Source organism: Zootoca vivipara, chromosome 16 (genome assembly GCF_963506605.1).
Source record: "Zootoca vivipara chromosome 16, rZooViv1.1, whole genome shotgun sequence".
NCBI classification, from domain to species: domain Eukaryota; kingdom Metazoa; phylum Chordata; class Lepidosauria; order Squamata; family Lacertidae; genus Zootoca; species Zootoca vivipara.
Genome location: NC_083291.1, coordinates 4,024,926 through 4,052,601, shown reverse-complemented (window position 1 = coordinate 4,052,601; position 27,676 = coordinate 4,024,926). Strand labels below are relative to the sequence as shown.

The 27,676-nt window shown below is 44.3% G+C and overlaps 1 protein-coding gene across 4 annotated transcripts in view; it reads left to right on the top strand.

The window, feature by feature from the left end:
- Positions 1 to 27,676, top strand: part of CCDC171 (coiled-coil domain containing 171) — a 223,774-nt gene that overhangs the window by 80,114 nt on the left and 115,984 nt on the right. For all 4 annotated transcript variants that reach the window (XM_035140705.2, XM_060269247.1, XM_060269246.1 and 1 more), the window contains 7 exons: positions 1,688 to 1,855; positions 5,808 to 5,996; positions 11,519 to 12,026; positions 14,022 to 14,138; positions 20,681 to 20,907; positions 21,550 to 21,732; positions 24,318 to 24,503. In XM_035140705.2, the coding sequence (XP_034996596.2) occupies positions 1,688 to 1,855; positions 5,808 to 5,996; positions 11,519 to 12,026; positions 14,022 to 14,138; positions 20,681 to 20,907; positions 21,550 to 21,732; positions 24,318 to 24,503 (1,578 nt within the window). The remainder of the gene's footprint in view (positions 1 to 1,687; positions 1,856 to 5,807; positions 5,997 to 11,518; positions 12,027 to 14,021; positions 14,139 to 20,680; positions 20,908 to 21,549; positions 21,733 to 24,317; positions 24,504 to 27,676) is intronic.

The window sequence follows — 27,676 nt, the reverse complement described above, 5'->3', positions numbered from 1 at the left end:
CCAGAAGGAGAGGTTAATCTATATAATGTTGACTCCATAGCTAATAATGTAATCGCAGAATTATAGAGTTGGGAGGTGACCCTAAGGGTCATCTAGTCCAACCCCCTTCAGTGCAGGAATCTCAACTAAAGCATCCATGACAGATGGCCATCCAACCTCTGCTTAAAAGCCTCCAAGGAATGAATAGTCTAATTCGTTTTCCCAAATATATTTGTGTTGCAACCTATGTACTGGATACGGTTAATACAAGAACCCCCCCCCCAAATTATTTCACATGTCTGAAGCAGCAGTCCGATTGGACTCGGCGAATGCAGAGGCTGAGAAAGGTGGGTGCGACCCGCCCCGGGTGCCATCCCTGGGGTGTGTGTGACATCACTGCGCCGCCTCCCCGACTGTTGCCATGGGTGGCACCCCCCTGGGAGGCTCGCGGCTGGAGCACCCCCCAGGATGTGTGCCTTGTCCTCTGGGACGCTCGTCCTGCCCCTTGGGCGGCTAGCGCCACCCCCACGGATGCACGCCGTTCTGGGCGCTGCAGCAGCTAGCTCCGCCTCTGAGTGAGTGGAATCCAATTTTGATCCAGATGACGCATCCATCAATGGAAAGGGGTGGGTAGCTTTCACTGATTCCTTCTGCAGGCCCCACGCCCTTGTTTTTGCTCTAGAGTGTAGGGGACCCTCCAGAACAGTGTGGAAAGTGGCACAGGAAGCTCTGGAGGGAATTGAGGTGGGGGAGACGGCCCCCCTCCCTTCCAATAGCATTGGTATAACCCAGTGGAATTTACTTTTGAGTAGGGTTGCCAGATGTCCGGAATCTCCCGGACATAGGTGATATTCAGCCTTCGTAAGCAGTGACTGGGTGGAAATTGCTTAATAATAATAATAATAATTTATTATTTATACCCCGCCCATCTGGCTGGGTTTCCCCAGCCACTCAGGGCGGCTTCCAACAGAAATATTAAAATACACTAATTTCTGAAAGGTTAAAAGCTTACCTAAACAGGGGAAACCAGCTCATGTTGTTAGTGTAGATTTGGGCAATTTGCATTAAAAATAGTTCAAAAACTCATTTTTTTTTTTTTTACTGAAACAAAAGAAGTGTGCATGCACACGAAAGCGACTGGGTGGAAATTGCTTTATATGTCTGGGGGAACCGGCTCATGTTGTTAGTGTAGATTTGGGCAATTTGCATTAAAATAGCTCAAAAACTCTCTTTTTTTACATTTTTTTTACTGAAACAGAAGAAGTGTGCATGCACACGAAAGCTCATACGAGTGACAAACTTAGTTGGTCTCTGAGGTGCTACTGGAAGGAATTTTTAAATTTTGTTTCGACTGCGTCAGACCAACACGGCTACCTACCTGTAACTGGAAATATGTTGGTTATGGTTTGCATAATTGTGTGGGGTCTGATCCTGCTTCTCTTCATTCTGCCCATTGTCAGAGAGAAAAGCAGGTGCCCCGGCTTCTAGAAAGTGTCTGCAGGATCAGCTTTTGTGTTTGTGTGTGTATATATATAATGGGCAATTATCTGTTTTCTGATTTTGACTAATGATTGGAGCATAGGTCGTATATTCCTTTGGAACACACACATTATTGTTTACATGACATATTTCATTGGACTCTGACTCCATTTACAGTTATCCCCCCCCCCTTTCCCCCTCTTCCTTTTTATTCAATCCTGTCTCGCAGGAGAAGCTAACCTTCCTCCACACTTTGTACCAGCATTTGGTAGCCGGCTGCGTTCTTCTAAAACAACCAGAAGGCATCCTGGATAAATTCTCCTGGCCAGAGCTTTGCACAGTCTTGCAGGAGAATGTTGATGCCCTGATCTTGGACCTCAACAAGGCTAATGAGAAGGTACTGTCCTTAGGCACCAGCCGACTCTATTAAATCCAGTGACATTTGTCCACATCACAGTATCGTTAAAAAGGACTGACATTCATCTTATTTCAAAAAGAATTTGGGTGTTAATAATTCAATACCGTTAATTACGGCTTGTCTACAGCTCGGTTTGATGCCATTGCTGTGGGCATGTAAATGTGACTGAAGTCTTTATGAAGTCTCTAAGCTCCAACTTCTATGCAGGACTTGCTAATACTACTAGCCAGTGTTAGCCACAGGGACCTAATTAAAAGAAAATAAATTAATCTTACTGATGAAGCTATTCAAAGAACTTAGTCATTTACACTAATAAACCAACTCTTTATCTCGGCATAAAGCAGAAACAAAATGCACCGACTCGAGGAACATCATCTTTAAAATATTTGCTTGCGAATTGGAGGAATTATTTGGAGAGTGTTCCCAAGAAATGGCCGTTGCTCTTCTTTGATATGCTTACATTTTGTAAATATAATGCAGGGGTGTAGTGATAAATACATCATGAGTTTAAAGAAGATAAATATTTTCCTCAAGGGAGGCCCCGACAGTGAGGTTCTTGGATATGCTGTGTGGTTTTCGCTGAAAATAAATAATTCCCTCATTTTGTTATGATGAAGTGGCTCGACAGCCTTAGTTGTCATGCTTCTGCAGACTTCATTGGGTGAGCCGCAGTTGTGTTCTGTGGTCTAGTAGCAAAGTTTCAGATTTTGGCCTCACTCCGGAGGGACGGGAAGGAGGAAATGTTTTGCGTCGGCCAGGACTCATTTCAAGTTTAGGATGAAGGGATGGTTTAAGTCTATACCTAAGAGCCAAGCGAATGCACTAAGGAAATTTTGTTTGAAATATTGCCCCCCGCCCCAAAGTACTGTATTTAATTCAAACTGGTAGTCGAAAAGGCACTTTGAAGCTCTACACACTGCTGAATAAATGCCTCGGTCAGCTAAGTGGTTGAGAATGGCCGTGACTAGGACTTAGTTGGAGATGAATTCCTACCCAGTGTATAGAAACTGCAGTTATATTCTTTATTTGGGTTCTTTCCCACATGTTTTTTCAATCCTGTCAGATTCCCAAAGTGGAATTAAAAGATTGTAAACATGTAAATAAAACTGCAGGCAGGAAAAAAAGTAGAATTAAATCAAGAGCCAGCATTAAAACAATTAGTGAAATGTGGGTTATACAAAGCCTGCCTAAAAATAAAGGTCTTCACAGGCTGACTGAAAGAGGGGAAGCTCCTGGATCTTTCACAGGGTGCTGAGAAGATTCCAAAATCTAGGGGCACAGCTCCCCAAATGCACATTGAAATAGGCAAAAAGGAAGGCATTGCCATCATTTTGTAAGATGGTACTGGTTCAGTTTCTCATCCAAGCAGCCCAAAGAAGATCAACACTCCCAAACCCTCTTCTTGTTTTTTATTAAGCCTAGTTTTGAAACAAACCAAAAGGTAATTAGGTAATTGTGAGGCTAGATTAACTTTAGTTGACTGGGGAGTGCTACTTCCCAAACTACTTTTGCTGTAATAAATATTCTCACCGGAAGTTGCATAAAATGAATACGTTCGCCTTGCTGTCTAGATTACCTGCATTAAAACAAACCTAGAGACATGCCAATTTAAGCACATTTCCTTAACCCGACACACAACCGCTTTTAAATATTTGAAATTCTGACAGGAGTGGGTCACCTGTACCTTCAAACAATAACGACAGAACTTAATCTGTTTGAGAAGTGGTTGTTTTGAGAAACAGAGCAACTGCATATGTTTGAAGCTGGGTGGGGTACTAATAAATTATTATTATTATTATTACTACTACTCTCTAAAATTGTGCATATGCTTATGCATTGGGTATATCAAATACAGTGGTACCTCTGCTTATGAATAACTCTACTTATGAATGTTTCTACTTACGAACGGAGCTCCGTCCGCCATCTTGGATGCGGTTTAGATAGGATTTTTTCTACTTACGAATTTTTAGATAGGGCTGCTTCGACTTACGATTTTTTTCTCTCAATGCATTCCTATGGGATTCGACTTACCATTTTTTTCGACTTACAAATGTGCGTTGGGAATGCATTAAATTCGTAAGTCGAGATACCACTGTATGTAACGCTTTCCCCATCAGATTAGTTTGTAATGTGGCAGTTTGCCTAATCACAGCACAAGAACCTGCCCAATCCATCATTTGGTCCCTGTTACTGATTTGCAACAGGGAAGGTGGCACGGAGAGATTAGCGGCCAAACTCTCCTGAAGACTGATGGACGGGATCTCTAGACCAGGCATAGGCAAACTCCGGCCCTCCAGATGTTTGGGACAACAATTCCCATCATCCCTGACCACTGGTCCTGTTAGCTAGGGATGATGGGAATCGTAGTCCCAAACATCTGGAGGGCTGGAGTTTGCCTATGCCTGCTCTAGACCCTACTACCTCCTGTAGCGGTGTAGGATCCTTTGGTGGTGTCTGGGGGGTACCCACTGGGCGGGAGGCAGAGGGTGAACACCCCCCCTGCACGCACGCCAGATCACCCCTTGCCGTCCACACCACTGGGTGGGCACGGGTCACAGAGGGTTCATGGGGCGTGCTGCACCACCTGCCCAGCCAACGCAGGCCCTGGTGTGCTCACCCCTCCGGTGATGTCCGGGCAGCCATTCAGAGACCCCCGGTGGCAGACTGAGGAGGACGGGGATCCCTGCATGGGGACGCATGGTTTGTGCCCGCTCAAAATCGTGTTGTCAGAAACACCATAGAGAGACCTGTCAGGAGTAATCATGGACCAATGGTACCAAATAGTATGGGAAACAGCCATATTAGAAAAAACTAACCAATAAACTGAAACTGATACAGGGACCAATGGAAGAAGACGCCTTCACCCCAGTATGGCTCCCCTTTATCACATACACAGCCCAACAAGACAACGACAAGAATCCACCAACGGTATACGAATCAATATGGCTAACCTGACTCAAAAATACCCACCCACCCCACTCACACATGAAAACAAAGATCACTACGGCCAATCAAAGACAACCAACCCCACCCCTAGGGCAGGGGTCAGCAAACTATTCCAGCAGGGGGCCGGTCCACTGTCCCTCAGACCTTGGGGGGGGGGCTGGACTATATTTTTTTGAGGGGGAAATGAACGAATTCCTATGCCCCACAAATAACCCAGAGATAAATAAAAGGACACATTGTACGCTTGTAAAATCACGTTGATTCCCGGACCATCTGTGGCTCGGATTGAGAAGGCGATTGGGCCAGATCTGCCCCCCCCGGCCTTTGTTTGCCTACCCAAGTCCTCGGCCAACCCCAACTTCTCTCGCCACCAAAGGAACAAAAGCGAATAGTAAAGAGAACCCACACAAGCGGCGCTGACACAAAACCCCACACATACATTAAGTAAAATAAGAACATCGCCACCCAACTCCACCCCCATTCCCCTCTTCCCCCCTTTTCTTCCTAATGCAACGCTAATGTCTCAACAAATGAAACTGATCTGTAGAAAATGTAACTTGAAAAAAGAGACATTGCACATACTTTTGTAAACCAAGAAATCTTTAATAAAAAAAACATTTAAAAAAATAACAAGCTGTGTATCCAGGGCTATGCCCCCCCTGTCCCCCCCCATGCTACACCCCTGATCTCCTGGCTTGTTTCTTTCACTAAGGTGGGTCTTTATGCTGAGGTTTTTGGAAGATAAACCAATAGTGAAGCCTGCATACTAGTTTATTATCAGAATTTTCATTTGTGCAACGTGAGTCAGAACTCTGGATATAGCTGGCTTTTCACCGTTACCAAAGAGTGCTTGATTCCTCCCCCGGGTTGCGGGGTTCGGCCCACGATGTGGAATACGTTTCCAAGTGCCCTGGTTTAAGTTAGGGCTGGGAATATACCCATAAAGAGTGCTAAGCAAAGATTTTCTTTCATGCTAACCATGCAGATATCGCACCTTGAGTATGTTTGTAAGAACAAGTCCGATACGATGAGGGAGCTTCAGCAGACCCAGGAAGACACTTTCAGCAAAGTAACGGAACAGATGAAAGCTCAGGAAAGCTGTTGGCTGAAGCAGAAGAAGGAATTGGAACAGCAATATTCTGGGCTCCTCGGGGAAGTTCATGCAAGGGCACAGGTACAATATTTCTGCCAGGAAACCATAAACTTCTAAAAGTATTCTTTAAATATTTAGTATATTATTTCAGTGGTTTGGGTTCCAAACCAATTTTAAAATTGCTTGGGAATTTCTGTATGCTTAAAAGAAATGGTTTTCTTTCTCTCTCTTTTTGGTACTATTAACTTCTACTTTCTTTAGGAAGTGTATGGATTTGTGTGAAGGCATTCCAGAACTTGCATTGTTTAATTGGATCCTGCGGTTGTGTTTCCCATTTAGTTACCATGCGAAAGTTACCTGCAGAGTCAAAACATTGGCTTCTTTGTGTTATTACGCGGAGCACCAGATGCTTTTCCCTCTTGGTGATTGCTATTCCTACGGTGCGGCAGAATTAAACTTACTGAAATTCACTTTGTGCTGAACTGTGTACCAGCCATCGGTTCATAGGCTAGTTGCTGTAACAAAAGGTGGTTAAACACATAGACAGAGTCTGCACTCTTGTGTGCGAAGCAGCAAGATAATGTAGTTTTGGCATAAGCTATTTATCCTGGCTAAAAGTGACGGCCCCCCCCAAGGAGGCCAGTATCTGTTGGACTATATTTTCTGAGTTTATGAACACCCAAAGGCCGTTGACTGGCTTTTGTTGTCCTCTGCCCTAAGGTGTAAAGAAGTAGCCACCATGATACTGCAACAAGAGTTAATTTTGTAAATCTTCCGTATGCAGTGGTACCTCGACTTACGAACGACTTGACAACCAAATTTTCTGACTTACGAATGGGGCAAATGGCCGCACGCTTACGAATTTCTCGACATCCGAACGGAAACCGCGGCGCTTTTAGATAGGGTTTTTTCGACTTACGAATTTTTAGGTGGGGTTGCTTCGACTTACGAATTTTTCCGTTTCCAATGCATTCCTATGGGAAATCGCGTTTCCAATGGCGCTTTTCGACTTACGAATTTTTCGACCTACAAAGGTGCCTTCGGAACGGATTAAATTCGTAAGTCGAGGCACCACTGTAATTAATACTCACTTAATATTAATTGTTAAGGGTCTGCGACAAGAGTTAATATAACACACGGCTGGGGAACTTGTATCCCTCTACAACAATGCTGGCACTCCAGCTCCCAACATTTCCAGCCCAGAGGTCATGGATGATGGGAGTTGTAGTCCAACAACATCGATAGGCCACCTTCTTTACAAACACCTATCTGCTTTTGTGGGTATAATCAGAAGCACAGGGACACAGGCAAAAAGATAGTCACATAAAAACAAATAATGTGATAGTGAATAGATCTATTGGGGGGGGGGGAAACGAGACTCGTCAAATAGAAGGCTTGGGGGATTCTGTAGGGCAAGGGACGCCCCTCCCTTTGAAGAATTGACTTGCTTTATGAAGGAGCAGGACTGTTATCAGAAGAGGTGAATTAGTTGAAGACTATCATGTGTTCAGTGGAATCAAAGTGAGGGTTGTAAGAGAGGAAAATAAAATAGTTGAAATAAAGCGAAGTCCTTTGAAGCCCAGGTGTCATTAAGTCTCCAGTTTGCAGTCTTGTCTTCTTGCCAACATAAAGGATAAAGACCCAGCAAGAAACAGGATAAAATAGAGTTGTACTCTCCAGGGGAGTGACTAATTTTTTTAAAGGGTTCTTGAAGTCCGCAGAGTGCCGTAACCCAGGGAGCCACCTCTCAAAGCTGCTCCACTCCATGAAGTCGGGCTGCCAGTCTTTCAAGGCACAGAATCTCGCTGTTCCTTTCAAGAAATTGTACTTTTAAGGTTCTGAGGAAATATTAGACGTAACGTAGGTTTGGGCACAAAACAATTACAAGCTGCCGAAGGGAAGAAACGTAGCCTGTGCGTCTACATTTATATTGCAAAGGAAGGAGGATTGCTGTACATATACGTGTGTGTGTGTGTGTGTGTGTGTGTGTGTGTGTGTGTGTAGTGTGATACTGGGCCTACTTGTTTTTAGTAACAGATGCCAGCTGAGCTTTTTTTTTATATAGTATATTTGAGTTTATATTTGCCTTCTTAAATTCTGGATGTTTCACCTCCAAGGGCCAAGATCCATAAGTTGTTAGTGTGTGCTTCCTCCCCCACCGCGCTTCCCAAATTCAGGTTACTTTTTTGCTCCTTCTAAAATCAGCAAAAATCAGTTGTAGTTTCTGGGTTGATGTTCAGGTTTCATTTTGAAGTGAAATTGTGGGGTGTGGTCTTTTGTTAAGGGCATTTCCAGGATTGTAGGGATTAATTAATGGAATTAGCCCTTGCATTTTTTGCCTAACGGGAAATACTAATATCCATTCTGTATAAGACTTTGCATGCATTATTCATGTATGTGTATATAGCCAGAGATTTTTGGTGTTTGGTATACTCTTTCCCCATGATTGACACCTTTTAACTCTGGTTGTTGCTTATTTATGCAGTCCCCATCACATTTTACACTTATTTTGGAAGATCCGTTCCTTTTCAGCAATTTCAGGGTTCCTTCTCCCTCTCCCTTTTGCAAAGAACGTGGCATTTTTCTTCCAAAAAACCACAAGCAAGCTTTCTTGAACAAAGGTTGCTTTGACACAGCAACTGAGAACTGCAGTCAAAGTACACGTCACTATGAAGATTGTTTCGGTTGCTTTGTATGGATGAGTTGCTTTAAAGCAAGCAGGTGTGCCTAGGTTTAATCTACATCATTTGCTTGTGGAACCTTAAATAGTTCCAATGCCAATCTTATGTAAAAGGGGGATCCAAATTAATGTGAGTGTTGTGTACAGGGTTGCGGACATCTGCCCAGATTTAATTCCCGCAACAGCCATGGTTTCTTAAATGGGGGAGGAATTAGCCATACGCCCTGTGGGTTGTATCCAGCACTGTGCACAGAGAATACCTTTAATGCAGTTCCATTGCACAAATGAAGCCTGCCTATTACAAGTCAAGGAACGCTTAACCGCCTTAAGATCTCCATGGAAAGCCTTCTCTGCAACTCTCTTTTGACAATTCGGTTGATAGGGTTGCCAAAATGGAAGCAAGGAAACGGTCATTCAAGAGAGCTACCTGATTTAAGTATTAAATGGTTAATTAATTATTGTAATAATGCTTCCTTTCTGTGAGTTTGAATTACGTGAATGTTCACTTCCACTCGCATTTTAAAATAATGTTTAAATATGGAAGGTAGCCAGCTTCCTTTGGACTGCAACTCCCATCAGCCTCAACTAGCATTGTGGCCAAGGGTCAGGAATGGTGGGAGTTGTAGTTCAACAAAATCTAGAGGGCATCCCATTGGCTAGCCTTGTTGATGAGGCGTAATTTCCTGAGACGGTAAAATATTCATTTTCCATTCCGCTAACGTAGCTTAAAGTAGATAAATGTATTAATAGCCCAGGATGTCGATTCAATAGAAAGGCAAACTGTTAGCCTGTCTAGTGAATTGGCATTCAAGGCCATGAATGAATTAAACTTATGCAAATACTGCATTCAAAGCTTTTTATTATGTTGAAACTTTGCAGTAGGCATCTACATCCATGCTCCTTTTCATGGATTGAATGAATTAGAGGTGTTGCGCTCTCTCTCTCTCTCTCTCTCTCTCTCTCTCTCTCTCTCTCTCTCTCTCTCTCTCTGTACGCGTATCGCAAAGTACTTTCTATATCACTGTGACTTCAATCTCACAATGCTTATTACTCAGTCATTAATTTACGTACTTGTCTGAATTAAGTTTTTGAGCATTCATTGGAATAGCAGGTATTATGTATGTGAAGAAAAAAGCAATAAGTGATTGATCAAATAATACAAAGAGCGTTCTCTGGAAAATACAATTCTGCCCGAGACATAATTAATCTGTGAATATATAAGTAGGGGCTTGATTGCAAAGTAATTAAAAGATCACCTTTACTTTCCCCTTTCCAGCTGCTGCCTATCTATTTCTGTCTCTCCAGGTTTTCCCTAGTTTACTATTCTCTTTTGCTAAACTAACTTAACCCAGCCATGTGTCCTGTTCTTTTTTTAAAAAACAAAAACAAAAAAAACAAAATCTTAGCATAATTGTTCTTTAAGCAGTAGACTTTGCTCTTGCTCATAGGTAAGGTGGTTAACGATTACTGCACAATTGGCCTGCGTTACCATATTTTCCCGTGTATTGGACGAAGTTTTTTTACTTAAAAATCACGTCAGAACACTGGGGTTGCCCAATACACAGATAGTGGCATGGTGGGGGGGGGGAGAGAAGCTGTGTGCTGCCAGCCAACTGGTTGGCAGGAGCACAACATTCCGCGATGTCGCTGCACACGGGGGGGGGCACTCCCTGGGTCATTTTCCCCACACGGCAGCACCAGGGGAGGTTGCGCTCCCGCCAACCGATCTATGGAGTGTTTCCTGCCTGCAGCTGTGTGGAGGGAGAGGCCCAACAACTTTGGGCCATCTCCCCTCATTTTCTTCAAATTGAGTCCGCCGAAATAGGGGTGGGGCTCTTATATATGGGGGTGTCTTATGGATGGATAAAATACAGTAGTTATTATGTTAAGTTGGAAGCTGAAGTCAACACTTGCCTATCTGACAATTATCAGCAGTAGCAACAGTTATTCAAAATATTTAATATATGCATTCCAGAATAGTTTTTTCCTGTCTGCAGGATGTAACTTTTCCCAAATTTCTTTCCTTTAACTTTTAGTCACTCAGGCAGTGCAATAGGGCTGTTCTAAAGTCCCCAGGTGGTGCTGTGGGTTAAACCACAGAGTCTAGGGCTTGCTGATCAGAAGGTCGGCGGTTCGTATCCCTGCAACTTGGTCCCTGCTCCTGCCCACCTAGCAGTTCGAAAGCACATCAAAGTGCAAGTAGATAAATAGGGACCGCTCCAGCGGGAAGGCAAACGGCCTTTCCATTTGCTGCTCTGGTTCGCCAGAAGCAGCTTGGTCATGCTGGCCACATAACCTGGAAGCTGTCTGCAGACAAACGCCGACTCCTTCAGCCTATAGAGTGAGATGAGCGCTGCAACCCCAGAGTCGGACACAACTGGACCTGATGGTCAGGGGACCCCTTTACCCTTTACCCCCTAAAGTCCTTCTAGTAATACAAATTGATCTTTATCCCTGCCTCTCTTCCTCCACTGATGAGTGTCTTGACCAGGCATCCCCAAACTTCGGCCCTCCAGATGTTTTGGACTACAATTCCCATCATCCCTGATCACTGGTCCTGTTAGCTAGGGATCATGGGAGTTGTAGGCCAAAACATCTGGAGGGCCGCAGTTTGGGGATGCCTGATCTTGACTATTATAGGTTTGGAATATGAGATTAGGGCTTGGTTTTTTTGTTTTGGTTTGTTTCAGTTTGGTTTTAAAAAGCAGCTTCTCTTTCATTGGCTCTTTAGCGAGCTCATAATTTTGAACATGCCTTTGCAGAGGTTGGGTTTAATGGGCTGGTTACAGAGCGATGCAGCAGCCCCAGGGCTTTGATGCCTGGACTTTGTCGTGCGGCCCCTTGTGCCCTTTCTCCCAATTTATAAAGCGGCTGCCAGTTTGATTCCGTTCCTTGAAACATGTATCTCCTCCCACATTTCCAGAAATATCAAGAAATGGCAGAGAAAGCCAAAGAGAAGTTTGCTGCTGCCGAAAAGAGGTTGGAGCAGTTGCTCTTTGAGAACTCGCACTTCAAGACCATGTTGACCCAAAACCAAAAAGAGCACATGTCTCTTCTGGCTGCATGCGCACTGCTTTCCGGAGCCTTGTATGCGCTCTACAGCCGCTCGTGCACCTTGTCGACTCAAAGGGACCTCCTTCAAGATCAAGTCAACACCTGCGACGTTTTCAAGCAAGAGATCCGGACTCTGGCCAACGTTTTGTCCGAGGCCGAGGAAAGGAAGCCGAGCGACGGCCAGGGGAAGAAGCAAAAGCATGGAAGCAGCATCCTCCACCTCTTCCGCAAGGGCGTCATTGCCGTTCTGGCCGCCAACAGGCTTCATCTCTTGGGCCAGTCCTGCAGCTCCCTGTTCTCCTGGGTGGACAACTTCAGAGAAGGCATAGGAATCCTGGTCTGTGCAGGAGACTCCAAGGATGCGCAGAACCTGTCAAGTAAGATAATCATCCGGTGATTTATATGTTTTGTGTCAAACTGCACTTTCAGTACTTAAATAACAATTATATCATGGCAAGGCAATGGGGGGGCATAGGCTTTATAATTTGAGGGGGGGAAATTATGTTTAAGCTGTTAGACCAAATTTAGCGGGTTAATTAAAAGAGCCCCAAACTCCAGAGATTGTGTTAAATACACAGGAAACACACACACACATCTGAACTGATGGTAAACTGAATCTGAATTTACTGTGACCCAGTGTCTAATTGTGTTTAGGAAACGCAGAGTACAGTGGTACCTCTACTTACGAATTTAATGCGTTCCAAACGCACATTTGTAAGTAGAAAAAATTTGCAAGTCGAATCCCATAGGAATGCATTGGGAGAAAAAATTCGTAAGTAGAAAAAATCCTATCTAAACCGCATCCAAGATGGCGGACGGAGCTCCATTCGTAAGTAGAAACATTCGTAAGTAGAGTTATCCGTAAGTAGAGGTACCACTGTATGTCATACGCCTTCCATGTGGCTTCAGGTCTTCTTTCCATCGTTTGTTCCATCGTATAGCGTAGCATGCTGTCTGCACCAGGGCCAGCCATGCTTAACACAAACGAGATCCCTTCCAATCCAGGCTTTGTAAACCCAGTTCATACTCTCGTCGTGTGAGCTCTGCTGGCTAGTTTGAGCCATGGCCGTTGCTTCTCCATGGTTAAAACAATCTTAAAGCGCGAGGTGGAAGTGTGCAAGCCTGTGGCACATGTTTTAACCATGATTAGGAGATCGGGCTTTTGTGTTGTCCCACGGAGTGCTGTACCAATGGAATCACAGAAATTGCTTTATGGTAACCAGGGGGAAGGCTTTTTCAGTTGTAATCTATGGTTTGGCATACCTGAATTGAACTGCCATGAGATTAGTAACTGGAACGTTTGCAGATTTGTAAGAGTTAGTGTAGCATGAGCATAGCATAATAATAATAATAATAATAATAATAATAATAATACCCCACCCTTCCTAGTCAAGACCAGGCTCAGGGCAGCTAACAACAAGAATATCAAAGCAAGCATTGAAAAAAAAAATCGATTAAAATGCAGATTAAATACAATGTTAAAATTCAATTTTAAAATTAGGAATCTACAAGTGCAACCTCATTTAAATATCTGTAGGATAAAACCTTAGGGGAGGGTAACACCGGGGTCAGACTGAGTCAGTCCAAAGGCCAAGCAGAACAGCTCCGTCTTGCAGGCCCCACGAAAAGATGACAACTCCCCCTGGGCCCTAGTCTCCTGAGAGAGAGCGTTCCACCAGGTCGGGGCTAGTACTGAGAAGGCCCTGGTCGTGGTCGAGGCCAGTCTAACCACCTTGTGACTCAGGATCTTCAGTATGTTATTATTTGTGGACCTTAATGTCCTCTGCGGGGCATACCGGGAGAGCACAGGAAGTTGCTTATCCCAAGTAAAGTCTGGTCCATCTTTCTCAGCCCTGTCCATCTGACTGGCAGCAGCTGTTTAGCGTTTCAGAAGAGCCGACCATCATGTGCTCTCCTTCTAAGCTATATCCCTTCTCCTGGTTGCTAAAGAGTGTGAGCTATGGACTAGTCACTAGAAAGTCTCTGGGTTAAATGTCTCCTCTGCTGTGAGCTCCCTAGATGGTCTTGAGCCACTGTTCTTTCAACTTCACTTCCTCATCTGCAATATTTGGGTAGTCATGGCTACTAGACAGTGGGACGTTTTTGACCCTGTATATTTTATTTTATTTTGAACAGCTTCTGGTTGGGGGCATCATTTGGAGAGTAGGATCATGGTGCTGGGAGGACTTTGGGTTCAACCCTTTTGCACACGTATAAGCAGCTAAAACTTGTTACAAATATCTTGAGTACATGCGTGGTTTTGGCAAGTAGCCTCCAAATCCGAGTGATTGTTTTAGCAATGTACCAAAACGTGTTTTTAATCTAATACTACGGGATACCATTGGATTGTTTTCACTTTTTTTGTCATGCAGAAAAACAGAAGGAACATGTCCGTTCTCTTCAAGCGCTTAATTGGCTTACCAGTCCTAGTCTCCTTGCCGCTGTCCTCAGTTCAATGGTAGAGCTACAAGAAGTGGTTAACCAGACAGGTAATGGCTTCCGTTTTCCCCCCTGCTTATCATATCCCGGGTATCTTGGATCTTCAGGCAGTACATTTGGGGCAAATGGTACAATTTTCTTGCTAATTATAAGCAGTAAACTATAGCATCTAGTCTGGTGGAGCGATCCTGTAGAGCCACTCCCGGCATTGTACGTTTCCGGACACAATTCAAAGTGTTGGTAAAGGTAAAGGGACCCCTGACCATTAGGTCCAGTCGTGACCGACTCTGGGGTTGCAGCGCTCATCTCACATTATTGGCCGAGGGAGCCGGTGTACAAATTCCGGGTCATGTGGCCAGCATGACAAAGCCGCTTCTGGCGAACCAGAGCAGCGCATGGAAACGCTGTTTACCTTCCCACCAGAGCAGTACCTATTTATCTACTTGCACTGCGTGCTTTCGAACTGCTAGGTTGGCCACATGCTGTCCACATGACCCGGAGAGCTGCCTGAGGACAAACGCCGGCTCCCTCGGCCTGAAAGCGAGATGAACGCTGCAACCCCATAGTTGCCTTTGACTGGACTTAACCGTCCGGGGGTCCTTTACTTTTTTTACCTTTACCTACCCACACATGCACAAGCTATGCACCTAGTAAAGCCTCACGAACAAGGCCACATGCCTGTGGTAGAGGAGGACCCTCTGGGAGGCCATGGAGGACACACACAGTTCTCAAATTTTCCTGGCCGGATGGGCTATTCTGTCAGGCAACTCTTCAGTGGTATCTTCACCGTATAAGGTGGCTGAACATGGTCCTAGCTATATGCTGCCAAGGATTGTTAATTGTAGCAGCAACAACAGACAACATGGCGATGTTGGTGAAACAATGAAAAGGTAAACCACCGTGAGGTGCAAATATATGTATAAACAACCTTCACATATACAAGGAGATTCAAAAATGTGTGCAAAATCTCATGCTCGAAGTCATAAAAGTCCAGTATAACGTGCAATAATCAAGTCCGACAAGAAAGTGCTATGATGTATCATGCATTCTTATCTCTTCCCATATGTTCTTATCTCATCCGACGGGTGGCCAGCTTCTTGCCCGTTTCACAGGAATGGTTTCCTCAGGGGGCGGACTCTTTCTTAAATAATAAGAAGTTCATATGATGCACCTATGAACTTATACTGGACTTTTATGACTTTGAGCATGAGATTTTGCACACATTTTTGAATCTCCTTGTATATGTGAAGGTTGTTTACACATATATTTGCACCTCATGGTGGTTTACCTTTTCATTGTTTCAAGGATTGTTAATTGGCAGAAATTGTTAATTGGTTGCCTCAGCATAGAATAGAATAGAATAGAATAGAACAGAATAGAATAGATCTTTATTGTCACTGTCCCCTTGTGGGAACAATGAAATTTCTCATTTTTTGGTTTGTTTTTTACTACATGCTTGATATGTGGATACTTCTGCACCCTGGTGTTGACCGTGAGATTAAATCCACTTACGCCATTGTTTGTGGTTCACAGCCAGGGGTTGCATTTCCCCGAAGCTGGTGTGGCACATCTCCAGAGCCACATGCCACAAACCATGGGAAAATACTAAACATCTTCAGGAAACAATTGCAGCATAAACGCTGATTCAAGGAACAACACAATTGTTCCATGAACTCAAGGGAGCTTTGGGTTTAGCTTTCTTAAGCAGCAACCAACTGTGCTTGACCACATCTTTTGACTTCCAATCAGTTTGATATGGCTTGGTAGTCCAGCAAGGAAGAAAAACCCCATTGGTTCTATCCAGTTCCACAGCTGCGCCCAAAGTACCTCTTTGAACCCAAGGCTTAGAATTCATTTTTACATGAGTGTCGACGTTTAACCAGTAGAACAGTGGCACTTAGAGGAAACGAGCGTGTAAGATTTATTTGAACATATTATGATCACTTGGAGATTCAGCTGAGTTTTTCAACTTTTGGACACACAAACGTTAGTAAAGAGTCCAGTCCTTCCTTCTTGTTCTGTTTTGCTAAAAAGCAAAGGAAAAAAAACAAACACCAGACACCCTCCCCGTTGTCACTGGAGTAATCTTTGTCACTTTTCATTGGTTTTTGCTTCATTTGTTTAATAAAGACTTGCTTGCTCTTTGCACTGTAGCTGTATTTGCGCAGGACAATTCTCACACACTCATCACTGCATAAATTATTTAGTGCTTTTACTGTAATTCCTTGATAGTCTGTGGCCAGGTACTCAGAGTGTATATATTCTTTTCCCTCTGGTTATAGATACAGCAGAATACAGTACCTTGTGGAATTGAATTGTATTCTCGTTTCACCTTTCAAAGCCGTGAATGATTCTATCCCCGCACATTTCTTTGTTTTAGTCAGAACCATTATTCATTAAAAATTAACCAGAGGTGATGCTTTGCTTTTAGAAACTGTGCTTTCCCATCCTGGAAATATTTTTATTTTCTTTTAAAATCTCTCTGGCAATCGTGTTGGGGGGGGGGGGGAAGACTGGTATAGCATTAGCCCGAATGTTATGTGTATATATAAAGTTCTAATTTTAAACAACAGAGATAGAAAACAATGCATTCTGTAGGGATGTGGGTGGTGCTGTGCTAAACCACTGAGCCTCTTGGGCTTGCCGATCAGGTCGGTGGTTCGAATCTGCACAACAGGGTGTTGCTCTGTCCCAGCTCCTGCCCACCTAGCAGTTTGAAAGCACACCAGTGAAAGCAGATAAATAGGTACCACTGCGGCGGGAAGGTAAATGGCGTTTCTGTGCGCTCTGCTTTCCATCATAGTGTTCTGTTGTGCCAGAAGCGGTTTAGTCCTGCTGGCCACATGACCCGGAAAGCTTTCTGTGGACAAACGCCGGCTCCCTCGGCCAGAAAGCGAAATGAGCGCTGCACCCCATAGTCGAATTCAACTGGAGTCAACTGTCCAAGAGTCCTTTACCTTACAATGCATTCTCTCAAATGTTTTTTATACCAATGGCCGTTGATAATTCAAACTACAACTCTGGCCAAGAAAAATTAAATGGAAATAAAATTAAAACCATAGTCTGGTTTCACCAGCCTCTTCGCACCCCAAAACTCTGGTTCCACATAATGGCTAAGAGCCCCACACAACTATTTTTACATGCCCAAGGGGGTTTAATTTGCACTGCTGCTCTATCCTGCCCCACGCAGCATATTTCTGAAACCAAGGGGACTTTCAGTGTAATATGACATGTGGGTTCACGTTATCAAAAAAATTTTTTTCCTAGACAAAAAAATCCCAGTGGGGATTATATCCTGAATGGTGGGGGGGTACCTGAAGTAGTTATTTGGAACCATGCCCAGGCAACTTGAAATCGGAACAGATTATATTCCAGGTGCAATGTTGATACAGAGAAACCAATGATGGTCTTATTGTTTCACATAAAGTTACTTTGATTCCTACTTCATATTAGTTCAAGTGCCCCTTTGGCTGCAGATGAAAATAATATTGTTGGAGTAGTACTCCTATTCTACCGTGTTTCTCATATTATAAGTCATGTCTTATAATTTTTTTTACTCAAGAAAATAAGCCTATGGCTTATTTTCGGGGGCGTCTTATTTTTTGCCGAGCCCTGACTGAGCGGGAGCTGGCAAAGGCAGCAGCCCGCCGCCGGCTTGGAGCTCGAGCCGGCAAAGGCAGCAGTGGCGCTTTGCCGAGCTCCACCGAATCAGGTGAGAATTGCGTTCGTACCCCTGCCTTGCAGCCTCCGACCCTTCACCCAGGGCGTTCACACGTGCATCCCCACCCCCGACCCGCGTCCTCGTCTACCGGTACCTGAAAGCTGCGCATGCGGCATTCCAGCACAAAGCCGCCAGCCAGCGTCGGAAGAGGAGAAGGAGGTGCCGCCGAGAAACCCAGAAAGGGGAGGCGCAGCGGGAAGGAGGAGGAGACCGGCGGGGAGGGATCCGGAAAGTTGCGAGCGACTTCCTGCTCCCCCCCCCAACGGAGCGAAAACCAGCAAAGGCAGCAGCCCGCCGCCGGCTTGGAGCTCGAGCCGGCAAAGGCAGCAGCGGCAAAGCGCGCACTGCTGCCCTTGCTGGGTCCCGCTGGGTCGGGACTTGGCGCGGCGTGCCCTGCCATACCGTACCAGCATGTCTTATTTTCGGGGTATGCCTTATATTTCGCCAGGTCTGGAAAATCCTGCCATGCCTTATTTTTTAGGGATGCCTTAAAATATGAGAAACACGGTATTTTGCCCGAAATCCTTTGTTTTTGTTCTCACAAGCAAGGGGGAGGAAAAAAAGATGGCTTGCTTTGAAAATGTGCCTCGATAGGCTTTCTGCTTTAAACTTCTGAACAAATATTTTAATTCTCTGCAGCAACAGGAGATCTGGTATTCTCCTGAATGTAAATAAGCTCTGCCATGGTTGTCATCCTACCCTGATAGTATCGCAAGACAAGTAATGACAGATTAAGACCTGACTTGCAGAGGGAAAACTAAATTACAAGACTTTTATTAAGGCATAAATAAACCTATTAACCGTTATCTGGAATACCAATTAGTAGAAGGAGCACTGACAATTTTATTTATCAACATTAAACACAATTATTAATTACAGACCTGACGAATCTAGCAGTAAGCAGAACATGTTGGGTGTGCTGGGGCCTTAGGCCCATTATATGAGAAGGATGATTACCAAAACCCATTGGGGAAATAAGTAATTGTAGTTGTAAAATTTTAATTGCCTTGGAATAAGGTAAATTATATTCTCTTGTCTTGGAATATAAATAGTGTGGCATTAAGGTACCAAGCCTCAGTAGTTTTAAGCAGCAAATGATGTAGACATCTAAGCTGTCAAGAAAGAAAGGAAAACAGTTATAAATTTGCTTCAGTGACTTACCTTCTACTTTTGAATCTGTAACACATTCACTGATATTTATAAGCAGTTATTAGTCTGCTTATCCAACAGGTCTGGGGTATCATATATTGCAACCTGTGGATTAATGCAAGGAGGACGAGGAAAAAGATGCACTATTAGAAGAGCGCATAAGAACATTTCTCATTAGCAAAGCCATTTCTCCTGAGGCAAAGTCTGTCCATACGTAATGGACGTACAATTTCACCAGAAGTTAAGAGAATTGTTTGTTGTGTGCACGGGTGGAATGGGAGAGATTCTCTTTCGTCCACCAGAATTGCCCTGTTGCAGATTGATGTTAAACAACATAATTTTTACCCAAAGAGTTACATTGAGCCATGTCCCAACATGGAATCAAATAAGTACCTATGTAGACAATAGACTACTCCTCTTCTTGGAGTATTTTGGGGTTTGTTGGTCTACACAGCATTTTATTTGGAACAGTTTTTTGGGGGAGACCCTCTGCAAGAAACCGTGGGATTCTGTTGAACAATCATGCACTAAGGAGCATGAGTTGCAAACCTTCCAACTTTCTCCGATGAAGATAGGGACATCCTATTCAATAATGATTATGTATATATGGGACCCAGGTGGCGCTGTGGGTTAAACCACAGAGTCTAGGGCTTGCCGATCAGAAGGTCGGCAGTTCGAATCCCTGCAACGGGGTGAGCTCCCGTTGCTCGGTCCCAGCTCCTGCCCACCTAGCAGTTCAAAAGCACATCAAAGTGCAAGTAGATAATTAGGGTGGGAAGGTAAATAGTGTTTCCGTGCGCTGCTCTGGTTCACCAGAAGCAGCTTTGTCATGCTGGCCACATGACCCAGAAGCTGTCTGCGGACAAACGCCACCTCCCTTGGCCTATAGAGCGAGATGAGCGCCACAACCCCAGAGTCGGACATGACTGGACCTGATGGTCAGGGTCCCCTTTACCTATATATATATATGCTGTCACTCTAGGCAGCCACTCTAGGCAGTTTCCAACATATATATAAAAACAAAATAAAACATTAAACATCCCTATACAGTATAGTGCAGTTTTCGAACATCTCGGATGCCAAACTATTCGGAACCCGAATGCCGAAAACCCAGAAGTAATTGCTTCCGTTTTCAAATAGACCTTGGAAGTTGAACAGCTTCCACTGCATGTTTTTCTATTTTTCCCCATTGACTTTGCCAACCAGCCTTTGTACCTCGGTTGTCAAAAGTTTTGGAAGTCGGAACGGTCTTCTGGAACGGATTACATTCGATAACCGAGGTACCACTGTACAGGGCTGCTTTCAAATGTCTTCTAAAGGTTGTATGGCTACTTATCTCCTTGGCTTGGGGGGATCGCATATCTCCATACCCTCCAACATTTTTCTGATGAAAATAGGGACGTCCTAAGGATCAGAAACCAGAAAGGTTTCTGTAAATCTGGGACTGTCCCTGGAAAATAGGGACATTTGGAGGGTCTGGAATTATTCAGAATCACAAGCAGGTTTCCTCAGAAGCAAGCACCATAGGGTTCAGTCTCTAATAAAGTTGCATAAAACTGGAACTTTAGGTTATTTCCATATTGGGGGCGTAGAATTCTGTATGTTAAAATGCCTGGAGCGCTGTGTTTCACTGTTTCCTATATGAAGCATTTCCATAATTTATATGGCAGGCAGGCCCAAACCCACTTGTTTTAACGGACTTTCCTTCTTTTTCTTTTCAAGATATGAATTCATGGCTTTCCGGACATTTGCTTATCAGTGCGGCAAGGAATTCTTTTTCAAAACTCATGGACAAACTTTTCGTCATGATGGAGTTTGCCGGAGCAGATGGCCGCCAGAGCATTACCTACATAGAGAAAGACACGTTGGTTCAGAGACTGGCTCGCGGGCTCCATAAAATAAACGCTCAGGCTCTTAAAGCAGGCATCAATGATAGAGCCCCTGCTACGGTTGGTATGAAAGCGGATAGCATACGACAGCTACTGTGCTCGGGGAATTTGCTTTCAGGTGGCTGTGGGTTTTTATTCTCTGTCCCGCAACACTTAGTTTGTGTAGCACCAGAGTGTTCCGCCTTAAAAGTAAAATTGCAAAATTGCAAGAAAGGGAGTGTATTTTTCAAACCGGACCTAGCTTTGATATTCTCCCCCCCCCCTTTCTCTATTGTTTTTAAAAACAAAACAAAACTTCATTTCAAGCCATTAGCACTCAAGGCAAGGCACAATCTTCTCTTTAAAAGCAAATCTTTTAAAGCAATTCATTATTCTAATTTTAAAAGTGCTTTAAGTCTCACTTATTGCATACTTGGGTTGTATGTTGCTACAAAAGTTCATGTGCTATATCTACAAAAATATGATAAATGTTTCCTCAACACGGACCTCTGCCTCGTGTTGAGTTTTGGAATATATCCTCTGTACATATTGCTTCAGGAGCATGCAAGAGTAGCTTTCAGAATGCTTCACTTTTCTGTGTGAATTCAGAAAACATGCTTCATTTTAATTTTCCCATGCTTTAAATGCTATTGATTTATTGCCTAATCAGCTCCGCTAACAATATTGTTTCCTCTCCCCCCCCCACCTCCTTTTTACTACCAGAAAAGCATAGCATTCTTGCAGAGGCAAATATTTGAATTTACACAAAGGCTACATACAGCAGAAGTTGAACGACGGTCACTCCGCTTAGAGCTCACAGAATTCAAAAGGAATTTGAATGAGATGAGGAACGAGGCTGACAAAGCCCAGAGCCTGCAAGAGCAATTAAATGCATTTAAGCAATCTGTAAGTATATTTGATTTAGATGGGGGGGGGAAGAGAGAGAATAACCCTCATCTAAAGGAGAGGTTTCCTTTTGCTCCATTTTCTCTCAGCCTTCCTTAGAAAACCAAATAATAAAATCCATCTATTCTTGCATTCTCTCTCTCTCCCCCGCCCCTTCCTTCCACTCTGCCCATGCTCACACAAAAACCATGTCTTGTAAATGTCTCCCTGCTGTGATTCAGGTATATTAAAAGCGGAGAAACAAGTGGTTCTTTCCATATGATTAGTTCCTTATGTTGCACGATAAAATAGGTTGAGAAAATAATGATGTTAGATCTGTCAACAAAGCCAATTCCCTCCTCCCCACCTCCAGTTCCTTAAATATTATGCTTGTGCTGCTAGAGAACTGAAGTCTGAACGCCAAAATTGCATGTTAGCATCACTCAAGCAAATAGATCTGTGTGTTCATTCTGCTTGCCTTATCAGCCACGTTGCTACCAACTGTTGAAACGCTGAATGGAATAAGTGCTGTTTCACATTTTATAATATACCTACGTGCGAGACACTTCAGTGTTACAGTTGGCGTGTCCTGCTCTACATTAGAGTAACCCTTATGTACAACAGTCACAATGTGTGGTTTTTTTAGGGGGGGTAGGGAGTGCGGTTGCTGTGGGAAGCCATGGGGAATGGCGGCCATTCATGGGATTCCCAGAAGGTGTGTTTGTAGTGAAAGTTCCACGTGTGCAATTGTCACCTGTGGCAACCTGACCTCGGGTTAAACATGAATTTGAAGTGTCTCCCACGCCGAAATTCTGTAACGGGTGAAAAAAGCCTTCAGGGTCCTGGAGATCTTGTCACTTCCTCAGTGGTCTGTAAAGGCTTGGTGGGTCTGTAAAATTCATTCAGCTTGTTAGCTGCCCTGACCATCTCTCTTCTCTTTGAGAAATAATGTAATTTCTTAAAGAAAGGAATGCGCAACATTTTTAAAAAACAAGGAGGAGGAGGAAGAGGAAGAGGAGGAAAACAATACATACAAGATAGTAATTGCTTTAACTCAAACTATTTCACATGTTTGTCCCTAAGTGTTCATTTCTAATATACCTGACTTTTGGTATCCCCCCCAAATTAATATTTATCTGGCACATATGTAGAAATCTCCCCCTGTCAGAACATGGAGATGCCTAGGGCTTGCCGATCAGAAGGTCAGCGGTTCGAATCCCCACGACGGAGTGAGCTCCCATTGCTCGGTCCCAGCTCCTGCCAACCTAGCAGTTCGAAAGCACATCAAAGTGCAAGTAGATAAATAGGTACCACTCCAGCGGGAAGGTAAACGGCGTTTCCGTGTGCTGCTCTGGTTCGCCAGAAGCGGCTTAGTCATGCTGGCCACATGACCTGGAAGCTGTACGCCGGCTCCCTTGGCCAATAACGCGAGATGAGCGCCGCAACCCCAGAGTCGGTCACGACTGGACCTAATGGCCAGGGGTCCCTTTACCTTGACCTCAAATCTTGGATCTTGCTCCAACTTAAACAGTAGTTGTTTTTAATAAGACAAAACGGGCTCTACCCTTTATCTGTTTTGCATTATTAGGTTGTCTTTTGCAATATTTAAATTGGCAAAACTGCATGGGCACATGCTCATTTTCTTTTTTCTTTTTTTATTGGAACAGTTTATTTTGTCCTGTTAAATAAGGCAAGGTATTTAAAACTCAAAACAAAGACCTTCCTGTATCATACTGTACTCAAAAGGAACATGTAATAAAAGTTGCTTTCATACATGTACAAACTAAGGATTCCCTTCCATTCTAATATGCACAAACCAGACAAATCTCTACAAAAGAGAAATTTCAAGTTGCATTGGGTATGACGTACTAACTTCATTACAAAACATTAAAGCTTCTAACTTCACTTTTAAGTCTCACACAGAACCGACAGCAAACACTTGATTTAGGGCGGTGGGAAGAAAAGATGGCAGCTTATGTGTTTATAGACCCATCAACCACAAGAATGAGATTTCTTAAGTATATGAATACCTTGCTTTAAACACTGTTTGCTCTGGGCAGCATTCTTTCAGAAGAAGCCCCTAAAATTACAATCCGGGTGATAGATGAAGTGATATATTCCTGAAGAATAATTCAAAATGAGAGCCGGAGTCTTTGATTAGGCTGAATTTACGGAAGATAGCTTGCTGAACTACAATAGCAAGATTGCTTTCTTCCCCCTAAAACATTTCACATATCACAGCCATTGGTCTTGGCTTGGCCTGTATGTATGGCTCTGTGCTTAGGCAATATGTTTGGAACAATGTAGGTACCTTTGTTCAAATCAGCTCCTTTCACAGAAATAATTTTCTGACCTCTTTTTGATCAGAAAAAAGCTCCCCTTGCGCTTGTACTTCCGCACCAGGTTTCCAAGGGAATCTGGCGAATAAATATCGCAGGGCAATTTAGCACTGCATAACGGTCCCGACTAGGACAGGATCTATTGAGTGTTTTTAAAAAAACTTTTGCATTAGAATGTTGCATATTGGCAAGTGGGAACGCTGAGAGTCGAGTGTATAAAACAATGCCGCTGTTTCATGACAGGACACAATTTATTTCCTTTATCAGAAATTGATCACCCGAGAGAGGTTTGAAAGTGCATGTGAAGAACTGAATAATGCATTGCTACGGGAGCAGCAGGCGCAATTGCTTTTGAACGAACAGGCACAACAGCTTCAGGAGCTGCAGTATAAACTGGAAGTGCATTCCTGCGAAGAAGCAGACAAAAACCAAACTCTAAGCGAAGCTGTAAAGGTAGGACCACGTTTTAGCATCCAAATAAAGATGCTGTTTTCGCCTCTGTGCAAGACTTGGGTTTTGCAGAACACTTGATGGAGAGCATGTTCAGGCATTTCGGTGTGAATTTGGGTTTCTGGGTGGGGAGGTATCCTCAACCCACTTAGGCAGAGGTAACGCTTTTACCCAGAGGGGGATTTAGGAGAGCAAGGCAGATTCCACCCGCACTGGGTGCTGAGCCGAGAGGGTGCCACAGGTAGTGCTGGATTTACATATAATAATATAATAATAATAATAATAATAATAATAATAATAATAATAATTTATTATTTATACCCCACCCATCTGGCTGGGTTCCCCCAGCCACTCTGGGCGGCTTCCAACAAAACATTAAAATACAGAAATCCATCAAACATTAAAAGCTTCCCTAAACAGGGCTGCCTTGAGATGCCTTCTAAAGGTCTGGTAATTGTTGTTCTCTTTGACCTCTGGTGGGAGGGCATTCCACAGGGTGGGTGCCACTATAATAATAATAATAATAATAATAATAATAATAATAATAATAATAATAATAATAATAATTTATTATTTATACCCCGCCCATCTGGCTGGGTTTCCCCAGCCACTCTGGGCGGCTTCCAACAGAAAAATAAATCACAGTAATCTATTAAACATTAAAAGCCTCCCTGAACAGGGCTGCCTTCAGATGTCTTCTAAAAGTCTGGTAGTTGTTTTCCTCTTTGACATCTGTTGGGAGGGCGTTCCACAGGGCAGGCGCCACCACCGAAAAGGCCCTCTGCCTAGTTCCCTGCAACTTGGCTTCTCGCAATGAGGGAACCACCAGAAGGCCCTCGGTGCTGGACCTCAGTGTCCGGGTAGAATGATGGAGGTGGAGACGCTCCTTCAGGTATACTGGACCGAGGCCATTTAGGGCTTTAAGTACCGAGAAGGCCCTCTGCCTGGTTCCCTGTAACTTGGCTTCTCGTAGTGAGGGAACCGCCAGAAGACCCTCGGCGCTGGACCTTAGTGTCTGGGCAGAACGATGGGGGTGGAGACGCTCCTTCAGGTATACTGGACCGAGGCCGTTTAGGGCTTTAAAGGTCAGCACCAACACTTTGAATTGTGCTCGGAAACGTACTGAGAGCCAATGTAGGTCTTTCAGGACATGTGTTATGTGGTCTCGGCGGCCACTCCCAGTCACCAGTCTAGCTCCCGCATTCTGGATTAGTTGTAGTTTCCGGGTCACCTTCAAAGGTAGCCCCACGTAGAGCGCATTGCAGTAGTCCAAGCGGGAGATAACTAGAGCATGCACCACTCTGGCGAGACAGTCCGCGGGCAGGTAGGGTCTCAGCCTGCGTACCAGATGGAGCTGATAAACAGCTGCCCTGGACACAGAATTGACCTGTGCCTCCATGGACAGCTGTGAGTCTAAAATGACTCCCAGGCTGCGCACCTGGTCCTTCAGGGGCACAGTTACCCCATTCAGGACCAGGGAGTCCTCCACACCCGCCCGCCTCCTGTCCCCCACAAACAGTACTTCTGTCTTGTCATGATTCAATCTCAATCTGTTAGCCGCCATCCATCCTCCAACCGCCTCCAGACACTCACACAGGACCTTCACTGCCTTCACTGGTTCTGATTTGAAAGAGAGGTAGAGCTGGGTATCATCCTCATACTGATGAACACCCAGCCCAAACCCCCTGATGATCTCTCCCAGCAGCTGCATGTAGATGTTAAAAAGCATGGGGGAGAGGACAGAACTCTGAGGCACCCCACAAGTGAGAGCCCAGGGGTCTGAACACTCATCCCCCCCCACCACTTTCTGAACACGGCCCAGGAGGAAGGAGCAGAACCACTGTATGAAAGTGCCCCTAGCTCCCAAGCCCTCTAGACGGTCCAGAAGGATGTTATGGTTGATGGTGTCAAAAGCCGACTGTAAGGGATCCCATAAGCTAAACAAGCTATAGCTTAGGGCCCCACTCTCTTGGGGGCCCCAAAAAAAATTGAAAGGGAGAAAACCTGGATGTACATTTCTAAAATATAAGATAAAAAACAAATAAAATAAAACCTATATACAGGAACAGTGCTTTGTGTTGTGTAGGATCCTATGATGTAAGTCATGGGCCCCGCCTCCTAGCCTGCTTCCTAAAACATCACTGGCTTGCTCATTTCTACATTTCTACATTCTGCACGTGCAAATGGCTTTAGATACCTATTAGGTCCATAAATTACCATATAGCATATATTCAACAACAAAAAAAACAGCGACAATTGTTGTTGACAAAGGAAAGCTGGACATAGAAAGGACCCCATTACCTTCAGTAGCTGAGGGCCTCATCAACCCTATATCCGGCACAGGGGACACCGCAATAAGGATGAGCATTGTAAGGCAGGGGTGGGGGATTTTGGCGTTGCTCAGGGGCACAGCTGAGATTTTAAAGCCCAAAGTCCACCGTTGCTTTGACCCAAAATGGACAGCGGTATATTGCCCCCTCTTTAAAAATTAAGGAATTTATGCCCGCGGAAGAAAATAATATGCAGTTTCTGCCTATCGATGCTCTCAGGAAAGGACCAGAAGCTCTGTCCACTCCAGCAAAATGAGCTCAGGGAATTGTGCTTAGGAGTTCATCTCAAACCCAGTTTCTTTCCAACAATTTCCATAGCACCCTTTGCACAAGCCACAGAGTGGTTTGTGACAGAGTCAAACATTCATATGCAATTGGGCCATGCTATTCCCGCCCCCCTGCCCCCCGCAGCACGAAACAGGAGCTGCTGGTGGTTTTTCCTTCTGCATTAAAATTAAATGTGCATGGCCGCAGAAGCTTCATTGCTGTGACCGTGGAAGCCTGAGTGCAGCCTGTTCAACAGTGAGAATGCTACTGTTTCTGGGACATGAGTACCACTAATAACATGTTTCTGTGGTGTAGAGATATAATGAGACTCTTTGCTGTTTTTCGCCCATTGAAAAAACGGATTCCAAATCCATACTTATGAGGAAGATACTTAGGATGCCTGGAGTATTAACACTAAGCCAGACCATGGTTTAGTGTGAACCTATGGGCATAGCTGCCAAGTATCCCGTTTTCCCCGGGAAACCCCCTGTTTTTACTTACCTTTTCCCGGTGGTCCCCCGTATCACTTCATCTCCCGTTTTTCTCCATTATTTTCTCCTGCTGGCGGCCATTTTTCCC